At 37.3% G+C, this 13,409-nt stretch overlaps 1 protein-coding gene across 1 annotated transcript in view; it reads left to right on the top strand.

Moving 5' to 3' along the window:
- scara5 (scavenger receptor class A, member 5 (putative)) overlaps window positions 1-12,894 on the top strand; it is a 104,706-nt gene extending 91,812 nt beyond the window's left edge. The window contains exon 12 of the mRNA XM_085246781.1: window positions 7,860-12,894. Within this exon, the coding sequence (XP_085102907.1) occupies window positions 7,860-7,993 (134 nt within the window). The 3' untranslated portion in view covers window positions 7,994-12,894. The remainder of the gene's footprint in view (window positions 1-7,859) is intronic.
- Window positions 12,895-13,409: the final 515 nt, after the last annotated feature.

The raw sequence follows: 13,409 nt of genomic DNA, 5'->3' as shown, positions 1-13,409 counted from the left end.
GCTGTGGTCATCTTTAGCTTTGCTTGTAGCTTTGCTCTTACTGACATCATGAAACATTTAGAGATGAAAAATAAATATGAAAACATTTAGAGCACTCTGAAGCCTGAGCTTTTGGGTCACAGAGATTACTTGTACATGTGCTGACCTTATTATAAAGGTCATAAGGTGCTATATTATTAAACTTTGGCCATATTTAATATCCACCACTGTGCGTATACATATATGGCAGAAAAATAACATATATTATTGTTATATAGGCTGTGTGGCTAGCAGAATTGGACCCAAAAACAGGACTTGGAAAAACGGGGAAATAAACTAAGATGGTGGTTTAATTAAACACCAGGGAACACAGCTAAATGGAATCAGAGTAACAAGAAGAGGGGACGCAAAATTAAACATAGCACACAACAGACAAGGCACTATCAAAATAAAACAGGAAGTAGCAAACACTGAGACCGGGACTAACACGTGTGGTCTAATTTACTAAAAAAGTGCTTGTTGAATAGAAACATCAGAAGTCTCTGTCTGAAACACAGCTATTATCAGTAATTTGGACAAACTACATTCCACAGAAATAAAATTTGGCTTGATTCATTTCTGCAGACAGCAGTGCTGTTTTTTGCCTGATTACACAAAACGTCTACTTTTCCGTCTTCTAAATCCCTCTCTTGGGTGTTTCCCTCAACTCTCACGCAGTGGTTTGGTGATTCAACTCTTGTTTGTGTGAAGTGTCACAAATTTGGCGTAAACGGACAAAACATGGGCGCGCACATAGTGCTGCAAATGTGTGTTGAGATCCAGAGTAAACGGCTCAAAGGCTCATGTCCGTTAAAGTAAACCCTCAGAAGGCTCAACCGCAGAACAGCTGGAGTATCATGTACAACCACAATGGACCAACTACCTCTGAAGCCTCATGTGTTCTTTCCCCTCTACATACCTTATTTCCATCTTGTGCAGGCCGCATGGAGACACATGTGGTTATGGGGTCCTCCTGCTTTCAGGATGTCAATGCTGCAGCAGTTTATCTTTAGAGCAAGAATGTAGGAGGCATGCAGATTGAATCAGATAGATGTTTGCCCTTATTATCCATTATTATTCAGTAATGAGCCTTTAAATTAAACATTTGACATAAAAGAAATCTTTATCATCCTGTGTGGATGTGCACATTAACCTCCTAAGACCTGAACTCTTCCACGGCATGGATTTTTAATTTCTCTTTGATATTTGGGCATATTGGGGCCAGATGTGAATGTAAAAACAAAGAATTACCAGATTATTTTTTTACCTTATTTTTGTTTTTAAGAAAAATAAGAGGCACATATGAGGATATTCGTTTAAAATTTTGATAGAACAGTGGCAGTATAATGTCCTCGTAAGTGGATATCAGGCCCTTGTAGAGCAAAATTGAGTATTTTGGTCTAAATAACCCAAAATGTGATGTCCACATATGTGGACGCCAGGTCCTAGGAGTTTAAGGTGCAAAGTGTGAGTCGTGGAAGCCTGGCACACATAATACACTCATTTCCAAACAAATACATTTTACAGGCATTTCATTTTTAATTTTTGTGATTTATTTAAAAATTGTCAATGAAGATAGAAGATAGTGGGTTGAAATATCATATTTTATAAATGTGCAACACCAGTTAACCTTTGAGTCTAAGACGCAAGGCGAAAATCTTTCTCCTTGTGTTTTTTTGCCTGAATACAGTCACATTAGAGCACCACTGAAAAATTATGTTGAAGTTGAAATATTATAACTCAGTGATTAACTTTGATTTTAACTCTCTGTTTGGATCACCAGGTTCATCTCAGTTCACTTCATTGCAAAAGTTACAACATTGAGATGTTTTTATATATAATTAGTGCTGAGAGATGAGCCATACTAATCAGCAATTCTTTGATTAAAAAAATTAATAGTTTTTTGTACCCTGTATGTAAACTGACTGGCGCAGTGTGTAACAACATTCAGCACAAGCATTTGGATGTTAATCTGGCTGTTGGTGCCAGCAGTGCTATCATTATCCACACTGATCTGGCCCTGTGTGTTTGTTATCCACAGTTCAAAGAGCTACAAGATTTGAAATACGATTTAATTACTGAAGAATGTGATTAACTCTTCCAAATGGCTCTTACATATACACATAATATTTGTATAAACAATGTTTAGCCTTTTCCATTGAACTATAAACAGTTTTGAATTTTATTGCTCATACATTAGTCAATTTTTTTCCCTCCTGTCTTATCCTCTGTTTATTGAACTAGTCATCAAGAACATAGCTTCAAGTGAATATTTAAATCTTTCAGAACTGGATAGAAATCAGTTCCCACAACCAGTCAGGGAACTGATTATATATAATACATCTTTCAGGCATAAAACATATACAGTTGTGATTAGACGTTTGAATACACTTATTGCCATAAATTTCATGGTAATTTGGGGGTTTTAATGATTTCTTTGACCTGTTCTGATGATTGACCACAACTGGCAGTTTCTCTTTTGCCAACATAAAAAGAATTTGTTTGACAGCACTCAATGGATTGATCAATACCCAGAACAACGGGAAGGTCTAGGGGACAAAGTGAAGATCTAAGAAGGAGAATTGTAGATGTACACAAGCTGGGAGGGTCTCTCGGAGCTATTTCTAAACAACTCCAAGACAATCAGTTCAAACAACTGTACAGCAGCAGAAATACAAGTTATTCAAATGAGTCACCACTTTTCCAAGAAGACTTCAACTCTTCTTTGTTAGGATGTTCAAAAACAACCCAGGACGCACCAAGGCAATGTCAAGCCGGGCATGACCTTAGAACTGCTGCATCACTGTCCACAGTGAAACAAGTTTGGACTGAGAGGGTGTCATTCAAGAAACAAGCCCCTGCTCTAAAATCAACACCTTTAAGCTTAACTGAAATTTGCAGCCGCCCACTTTGAGAAGCCAAATGCCTTCTGGAGAAAGATTTTATGGCCAGAAAAGAAAAAGATCGATGTCACTGCTGGAGCAGCAGTCGTGTGCTGTTGTGAAGGAAGACCCAAGTTGCAGACAATGGTGGTGATGCGAGTGAGTTTATTTACAGTGAGTGACAATAAACAGAAGTGAGGACAAAACTAAGTCAAACTGGGGAAAACTAGGGAACAAACCTGAAATCATACAAACACGGGGAAACGGCACAGAGAGACACTGAGATACACAGACGAAGCGACGATCAGCACAGGTATACACACACTATAAATACACATGGAAGGGAATGAGGAATGGCCAAAACAGGAGGAAGACACAGCTGATCCTAATTGACATCACGAGACACAGATTTTCAAAGTAAAACAGGAAAATTACACAGACCGCGAACAGAGGAAACGCACGGGCAGGAATGACCCAACACTAAACAGGGGGGAGCGCAAAACCTAACTAGGAAAAGCTTAACAGAAAACAACCAGAACACAAGCTAATATTTATTAATACAAAAACCCTGAGTCACAGACTCAGGACCATGACAATCGAGGTGTTTGGCTAAATTGACAGGAAGTATGTTTGGATAAGTAAAGGTGAAGCTTTCAAATGTAAGAGCAATGTACCAGCTGTCAAGCATGGTGGTGGTAGCATCATGCTCTGGGGCTGTTTACAGTGATACTGGTACATTGCCGAAAGTGGATAAAATAATTTAAAAAAAGGGGATTACCTGCAAATTCTTCAAATTCACCTCAAATCAGCAGCTAAATGGTTGAAACTTGGACACAACTGGGTGTTCCAACAGGACAATGATTCCAGTCATACATGAAAACCAGGCTAACATTAAGTTTCTGGAATGGCCATCCCAAAACCCCAACCTCATGTTGAAGATGTGTGTGCTAGGCTTAAAACTCTGGTCATGCCATAAAACCAACCAATTTAAATTAACTCTACTAATCCTGTTAGGAAGAGTCGTCAACTTGTGGCTTGTTGATGGCTAACAAAAGCATCTGGTCGAGGTGCAGCTAGCAAAATCACATTTAACCAAATATTAGTGGGAGTCTATGTGTATATTTGAGCTTGTATGTATATATTTGACCCTGTGCAAACATCAAAATGAACCTATGTGAATTACAGAAAATCCAAAATAAACTGAAACTTACGCACTCTGTTCTTTTTAAAGCCATATAAGATACTGTTTTTGTTTCCATCCTGAAAAAAGCAATTGTTCAAAGAAATCAATAAAAATATTAAAAGTTAAAAAAGAAGTGCTGTGACCCCTATGACCATGATAAACACAACGGTATGCCCAGATCTCAGTGTCATTTCCATTAGCCTGATATTCCATTGATCCTGTAGTTTATCTTTCTCCTGAAGTCTGGATGTGTTTCTGTGAAAGCCTCCTGCTTCTCAGCACGACTTTAATCAGGCAGCAAAACATAAAAAATGTCAGAGGAAGAGGAAACTGGCAAACGCTTTCTCTGCATGGACCTGTTTCATTTATGCACGGTCCATCTGATAAATCTGTGTCCATGCATCGAAAGTGTTCCAGATGAAAAGTGGGAAACAGGCAGTTTGACAGTGTTGTGAAAACATCGGGTTTGCTGACTGAACTGTTATTTTCATTGATCATATTGAAGGTCATGTAAAACAATATAAAAGCAGAATGTGGTATTATGACAGCGCTTATAAATTCAATTTAAAAGCATAATTTAACAAATACACTGGTCCATAATGGAACACTTAAACCTCATGCTGTCATGTTAGTCCTACTGGCATGAAGATTTTTTAAAAGAAATCATGTACAGCATATAAAACGAATGCTTCAAAGGCTGTAATGTTTTAAAATGAATGAGCCCCTTTTGTTTTTGATCCTTAGTTTGCTCACTTTGAATATCCTATTCAGCTAAATCATCCTGAGACTTGGCATTATTATTTCAGTATATTTAGCATTATAGATAATTAATGTAGAGTGCAGCTCCCATACTGGTTTGAAGACTGTGACCCACATTTTCCTTTGAGTTGTAACTGAGAGATGACTTTATCACTTAAAATATAGGGCAGGAATCGTACATACATTGGGGTAACAGCAGATATCATCCTAACATCATAGTCCTATAAAATCTTCTTGATCTTAACAAGCCTTGAACTACTTGGCAGGTATGAAAAGTGGGATTATTAATGACCAAGTTATATATATATATGTTTTGAGCTTTTGTGATAGTTTTAATCATAAACAATAAATTTGTCGTGTAACTTCTCCAAAAACCTTTCACAGTTTTGGCCAGGTTAAACGTAAAGTTGCGTGGTCTAATTTATGAAATTATAGCCTTTGAGTTTATTGTAATTTTTCACTTTTAATCACTGCATTGTGATGTTTTCTGTGAAGACTCACAGATGTCCCGGAGTACATGCAGTTTAGCAGCCAAACAATCTAAACAGACAGGCAAACCATGGACCAATATGCTGCTTTCAGGGACATTTGGACAGTGTTTACAGCCCAGTTACCCAAATACTGGCTCCATTGTCATGATCTGTGTGGGGATGAACAGCTGGTAGATTTCAGATGCAGGGGCAGTTTGGGGCAACACATCTCCTTTTCTAAACAAGCAAATGTGGCATAAACACCTTTTTGCATGATGAACATCATAAATCCATTTGATCATTATAGAATATCTATCACAGATAAAGGAACCAATGGAGCCATTAAGAAAAAGAGCTTCAAAAACATAAAATGACTTTCAGGGTTTAATATGCTGTTCAGTTAAACTGCCCAGAGACTTGTCATTATTATTTCAGTATATTGAACATTATAGATTATTAATGCAGCTCCCATATTGGTGTGACAGGACTGACCCATATTTCTAATTATGTTATGACTTAGTGATGATGTTATCACATTCACTACAGGGCAGCAGTTTACAGTCAGCTTCATATAGTTTTCACACTTTGATTAGTCCATAAGGTCAGAAATAAATTAAGGTAATCACAGTTTTATTATCCTGTTCCCTTAATTTATTCATGCATATTTTAAAATTTAATCTCCAGCTGTCTTTGTCTTGTCACTGTCTTGACCTATTTTCCTGCTGTAAGAAAAAAAGGGAAAGTTGGAAGTGTGAAGGTTGCCTTAAACTTGTTTATTTATTTAACTTTGGCGTTGTGAGCGAGCCGTCCTGAACTTAATTATGTTTCTGTTTTATATGAATTCTGTGCTTGTTTCAGTGCACAGATGCAAAGTAGAGGTGCACATATTTATAACAGAAAATAATTTGAAGATTTATGCCTCTTGTTTTTGGTTCTTATGGTTAAATTGCATTGCATTAACAGTGATGATGAGTGAACCATTCAGATGCCTTAAACCTTTTGCCAAATCTTCTCTCAGAAACCTTGGGATGACTTTTGGTTTAATTCTGACCTTGGATGCTCACATTAAATCTCTGGTTCACTCTTGCTTTTATCAAATAGGACTTATTGCAAAGTCCAGGTCCACTGTGTCAATATCTGAATTGTAGATTGCTATTCATGTCTTTAGTTCATCACCTTTGGATTTTTAATTTTTTTTATAAATGTGCTTAAATCTCTTTCAACTTTTTAAAACATTTTATCTGTATGTTTTTAGAATTTTAGTTTTTAAATTTAGCTTGAAAGATGCCCTATAAGTAAAAATTTTAGTTACTTTTAAGTTTAATGCATAATCTGCATCATAGTGCAATCAAATGTTCACTAACCCACACTTGAAGCCGAGAACCTCCAATCATCTACAATTGTTGCAAAACTAAAGCATTTGGGACTTCCTGAAAGCTCCAGCGATTCCAGTTTTGCAAACAGGAACCAAAGATTATAATGTAAAACAATACTGCCAAATGGTCTGCTTACCAGCTGGAAATGTCTATTCTATTACCGGATACAAACGATCTCATCCACAGTTCTGCGAGGAAGCAGTGTCAGTACTTTGTGTTTCACAAGACACGAATACAAACTTCTTTGGATAGGATGATTTGAGTGATTCTTTGGAGATGAGAAGAATTTGATTAATCCCACTTGTCTCTGAAACTTTTGACTTTCTAAACTTTCTAGAATTTGAAGCACAAACAGATACACAAAGCTGATTTGCAGCACTCACAAACTTCAGCTGGTGATTTAAACTCAGAAGCACAATTTGTTCAGAATTTGTTTCTACTCTTTGGCTCCACTTCTAACATGTGCACATAGACAACAGGGAAAGTGGTGCATAAAAGAAACAATCGGAGGTGCTCTGTTGGTATTTGAGTCCAGATGTTATTTTTCCTTCTTCCAAATATATGATTACGTTCAATCATAAAACCCATTAAATTCCAGGACATGTTTCATGTTTTGACCATTTTTTATCTTAAGTTTCTTCAAATCTATCATTTTAATTCTTCTTACAGCAGTATGAGGAAAACAGAACGGCTTTATAAAAGCAGGTCAGGAAAAAAAGACAACAGGAGAGAAGAAAACCACAGAGACACTAGGGTCTGTGTAGTTCAGAAATTATTAATCAAGCATAGCATTAGTTCAGGCAGTTCATGAAGTTAAGCTCAGCTGCAGTCCCAGGTGATCAGCTCATCTCAGTGCCAGCCTACATTAGGTGATGGTTTGGCTCATAAAATTCTACATATCCATTTATTTTTGAGTTGCGTATTTGAGTTGCTTTACATTGCCCATAGTTGCTTTGCTTTGCAAATCGCCTCTGCCACAGTTCCTCCTTTTCATGTAGCGACTGCATTAATTCATTTAATCTCTGATGTCACTGATGTTCTATTCCATGCTGGGGGTTTTGTTTCTGCTCTGCCCTTCAATTTCACCTCAGATAAAAACATCAGTCTCCTTTCTGGATAATTTTTGAAAACATGTCTTTTTTTGTAATGCTTCCTCTTCTTTTCTGTGCAGGTACTGGTCTGATCTGGATGGATGATGTTGCATGCGCAGGGACAGAAGACAGTATTCACCAGTGTAAGTTTTCCGGTTGGGGCAAAACCAACTGTGGCCACGTCGAGGACGCTGGTGTGACCTGCACCGTCTGAACTTTCAGGATCCCAACACTGCTGCAGCTGCCAAGTATCACCCAAACGCTGCCTTAAACTTCAAGTGCTGAAAGCCCTGCCGTGTGCAGCAAGAGTGTCATATTAGTAGTATGCTGCCTACTTACCTATAAAAAAAAGTGCCAACTCACCTGATGCATGAACTTAACCTGCAGCTTGGTTAGAAGTTCATGACTAAACATATCTATATGAGCCACGGGATTGAATCACAGTGCAGCTTTTGCCAACATAAAAGTTATGTTTTCATTAACTCTACAGTATGAGCTGAAGGATGATCACATGACAGGATGCTTCATGAGGCTGAACTAAAGGGCAAAGGTCAGCATTAACAGGAATGGAGGCTCACCACGGACCAGGTTTGCTGCTTTGACACCCACGAGAGGATTGCCGGATCTGACAACTTCATCTACATTTCCACTTACTAAAGCGCTGAAAAGGCATGCAATGGAACTGACAGGACAGTCTCTGGAGAACTGGTTTTCATATGCAGGCAGCTGCTCTTCACAGTATTATTTAGCAATGGCTTTTGCTCAGTATACCACAGTGTTGCCTTATTACACGTTACAGCAATGCCCAAGTAGGTAACTGTTTGGTGGTTTGCAAACCAGGCGATGCCACATAATCAAACTAATTGAACTTTTTCGTTATTTTTTTTTTGTCTTTTATTTGAATGCAAACTAAAGTACTGTTTATATTCACCATTTCTCAACAAAGCATGCTTTTCTTTCAGATCTGTTTATACTATTCCATTTGTAAAACAGCTGCAAAACGAAATTTTGAATTATTCTAAATGAAGTTTTGTTTACAGCATCCTGTAGATACCCCTCTTTCTGCACTTCGGGTCCAGTAAACGGTCAGAAGTGCTCGTCACATAGTCAAAAAGTCTCTCCACTTTCACGCTTTTCCAGTGTATAGTTATTGAGGTGGAGTTTAAGGCTTAAACTTTTTTATATTTCTGTCACTTTTTATAGTCCTTAGTGATTAAAGCTCTATCAGGTACTAATAGTGATTTTTTTTTTTTTAAAGCTTGAGCAATCTATCAAATCTGCATTCTGGCAAAGATTTTTAGCTGATTCTTTGAGCTTAAGTATTCTTTTTAGCATCAGCATCATTTCCAGTTGCATGGTGGTAGCTATTTTTATCCAAAAAGCCCAACAAATGTTAAACCTAACAACAAAGAGTAAAACATAAATCAAATAAAACATTTCACAGCTACAAAGTCCTAAAATATTTCCTTCAGGAGTTTGTGAATACCAAAAAAAAACAATCAACACACAATTTGGATGCTGGACGTTTACTCATCAGCTGAATGTTGCTCAGTAGTCGTTTATGTAGCAAACAAATACACAATTTTGAAAGCCAATAATATACAAGCAGGGTCTGTTTTTGAAATGCACAAAGTGCCAAAAAATGTGTTTGTTTCTTTCATGTGTGCATCCTTTAAACTGCAAATCACCAACCTGTGCTTACCGTGGGCTTCTATATTTATGCAAAAATTATAATAATGTCATTAAATAACAAGTTCTGGAAAGAGTTAACAGTCACCCCTGTTGACAGATGAAGTGATGATGAAGAAGAACAGATGAGTATAAACAGATGGATGCATGGAGGCCTGCCCTGTATGATTTATAACTGTGGGTCTGTCGGTGTTTACTGCCAAAAAAATTGGCTTGTTTCAGCAATAACATGCATACACACAATCTCACTCACATCAAAACATCAGACCAACTACAATGGACCTTTCTCCCACATTTTACCTCACTCTCAGTGGAATTTCAGCTTCACGGCTGCTTTCAAATCCAAAAACTTTGTACCTCCCAGGTTTCCTCGTCATTGCTTCGGAGCCAGCAGAAGACATGGAGCGGCAAGCTGGAAAAGAATACACGCAGAAACCTGAACACACCCATGTTTTATATTTGAAGTTTGGAAAGTTTTTTTATCCACCTTAAAAATCTGGCAATCTCACAAACCTCAAAAGACTGAAGTTAAATTCTCTCCAGCCTTAAAATCTGTGAGCTGTCTTAGATTTGTCCCACTTACTTTTTATGAAAATCAATCTGCAAACTTGGTGTCTGGATCCAAGAGAGCAGAGGAAAAAATATTTTGGAGATGAACTTGACTTTGTTCTGCTGCGGCCAAAAATGGTTTTCTCTGCCCCATGTCTAAGTGCCTTGGTGTTTGTCGAGGTTTTTGCTTTAAACCGCAATCCTGCCACAGCAAAACAGAAATGACGAACAAAAAGAGGGAGTCTCGGGAAAGAGAAAATGAGGTGATAAACCAGATTCAGCAAACTGATGTAAGTGAGAATGGTTGATGTGTTTTTCTTGTATTTTCTGCAAGTATTGGCAGGGTGACTCAGGACTCGTGCATAATCAGGTTATATCAGTGTCCTTTGGCTAGCTGATCACATTAAATCATCACGTGTGACATCTGCATTACATTACATACCTCCATCGTGTCTAGTGAAAGGCAATGAAAACTCTGGGCTGCTGGGCTTTTCTTTCATAATCACTTTAATATATGCAACAACATCTGTATTGTTGCTCATTCTATTTAATGATATAAAACATATTAGAGGTCAAATAGTTTGTCAGCTAATCAGTACATTAACAAAAACTCTTCACATTATCTTCTTAAACTTTCTGTGTGACAGGATTTTGTATTTTTTTAATATTTTATAGAAGAAACAACAAAATAATCATTAGATAAATCACTAATGCCAATAAATGTTTCAACAATACAGTGTTCAGACCAAAGTTTTGCCACAAATACAGTTACAACCAATAACTGACATCTTCTTTTGTTGTTGTTGTTTTTCCACATTAAAGCAAAGGTAAATCTTTCAGCTGCAGGTGTGTACAAGCAGCAGTAAGTTTGTACCGCACACAGGCTTTTACTGCCAAGCATGATGGGTTTTTTTTTTATTTTACCTGTTCTTAAAATATTTGAAATATTGTATTTGCATCACTTTGCATCTTTGACTTTCTATTTACTCTGCATAAAATCAAAATTTGCATAAGTTTAATCTGGAAAGTAGACCATTAGATTGTATATAAAAGTGAGCATTGTGGCCAGTGGCATTACTGTTTTGGTCTTTTTGAAACTAGCCATGAAAAGCATGGGAGGATCTGTCTGAGAAATGGAGTTTGTTTTTTTTTATTGTAGAAATCTCCATAAATAGTTGTGCGTTAAAGAGTAAACCCCTGGCTGGATTTTACAGCAGATTATTTCATTCTCATTCAAATTCTTCTTAGACAGGCAGAAGGATATGTGGAAATTCTTTTTGGAGCACAGAAAGCGATAAAGCAAAATGTGACTGTGTGGCGGCCAGGCCTCTGAGTTTCTCTCATTTATCTTCTAGAGGCGTCAGATTCAGCACTTTGGCTGCAGAGTTATTACTTCCTTTGTAAAACAACAGCCAGAAATAACACCCTCGACTCCTTCCATATTTTTTCTATCTGTTTGTTTGTCATCTCCTTTTAAAAAAACGATACGTTAAGTTAACCATAAAAACAAGCAAAAGCAGGTTGAATTTTTTTTTTGTAAATCATTTTGTACTGGCATTAGTTTTTTAGAAAATAAAGGGCGGTTTGTAGCATACTACAGTATTTATACATGTTTTGTTATTTGTAATTTTAATATGTTTCTTTAATTAAAGTTACAGTATATCATAACATCCAAGTGGCAGTTTCTTCAGTTTTTGTTTCCAGCTCAAATTTTGTGCCATTTCATTTCCAACTTAACAAACAGGAAGTAAAGGGACAAAAAATTGCGATTTTTTTTTTTTAAACTGGGTGAATGTAAGACTGAATTGGGAAAAAAAGCATGTTGATTTGTTCAGATCATATTCTCTGTATTTTTCATCAGACTTAATTTCTTTGGACATTTCTAAATAAAAAGAGCTGCAGATTGGTGACAAAATAAATACAAAAAAACACTGAACCCCATATAGTGAAAGGATCTGATTGTTCTATTATGCATTAGGGGCCATTGTGCTGCTTTTTCTTTGGTTCAAAAAGCTTGAAAATCACAAATGTAGGTATGTTGTGAGAGGAAGGTAGGATGCCCAGACATGCCAGAGAAAACTTGGATGAGTGGCAAAGGTGAAAGGACACCCACGCTTTCTTTGTACCCGAAAAACTGAACATACTGGTGAACAACAGCATCATATACTTTAGTTCAAGGGAATCAAACCGTGGGTGTTTATATAAGTCCTACAAATGATGAGAGTATTTGAGAGCACTTTTTAAAAACAGGTTGAGGCCTTCCAAAAACAGCAACTGCAGAGAAAAGCTTAAATTTACCTCAGATGAATCTAATCTGCTGGTGAATACATTGCAGGCTAATCATATACTATTACCTTATGGGTACAATTTATCAGGCAGAAAATGTAAACCAGTGTCTTCTACTGTGGGCTTTCTTTTCTTGGTTCTGTTTATTTTGACTCAGTTCAAGGTAACTGGCTGAGCTCCAGTGTGTTAGACATCAGCAGAGCAAAACTGTTGTGCTGTGATTAACTGGCTAGTTAGCGACTCCTCTGATCTCAGATAATAGTTTGAGTACAAAAACACCCTCATGTCATTACTCAGAAATACCCTTGGAAGTGACCACATACTGCAACCATCTTGTAATGTTTTCTCATTTTCATTCAATTACATTTAACAGCAAAAAAAAACTGTCCTTGTGGATTGTAATGTCTTGGCTGTGTTCTGTGTATCTTTTATAACACTGTGCTGCTCGTAACAGATAGAAGAGCTTAGGAATTAAAAAAAGGATTTCACCTGAAAACTCACAGAGCTTTTTACTTTGTGTACTGTTTATATGTGCCACTAAAATGCTGCATATGTACTGCTGAAATAATAAAATGTAGATTTGTTTAAACAGGTGAACTTCATTATTTCTGCAGATTTGTGGAGGGGAATTGGAAGCAGGAAATCTCTGCACGTCAGCAGGTGAAAAGAAAAGAGAGGGAGGAAGTTAAGATGGACGTGTGTGTGTGTGTGTGTGTGTGTGTGTGTGTGTGTGTGTGTGTGTGTGTGTGTGTGTGTGTGTGTGTGTGTGTGTCACAGAAATCAGACAGCTGAGGCATGTGGAGGTGTACAGCACATGGGTGTTTTCACTGACAGCTTCTAGCAGTAATCACGTGTATGATTGTTTCCAAATGCGAAACGAATGTAAAAGTGACTGGATGAAAAATCTGAACTACCATAGATGGACACGAGACTTTGACAGTGAATTCTTTCAGGAGGTTGGAGCGTTCATGGATTGTTGTAAGCAGTTTGTGCCGTTAACACAAGGGACACTTCCTAGTCACAGTAACAATCCATGCCAGAACCATAGACTGTATATAAAACATGAATGTAGCTTTGGAGTTTGGAAAGTGAAGCCAATAATTCAG

This window comes from Mchenga conophoros, linkage group LG15 (assembly GCF_057382185.1).
Source record: "Mchenga conophoros isolate Kocher_MC1m ecotype Shallow Benthic linkage group LG15, M_conophoros_male_GT1.1, whole genome shotgun sequence".
NCBI lineage: Eukaryota > Metazoa > Chordata > Actinopteri > Cichliformes > Cichlidae > Mchenga > Mchenga conophoros.
This window is presented reverse-complemented; position numbering and strand designations above follow the sequence as displayed.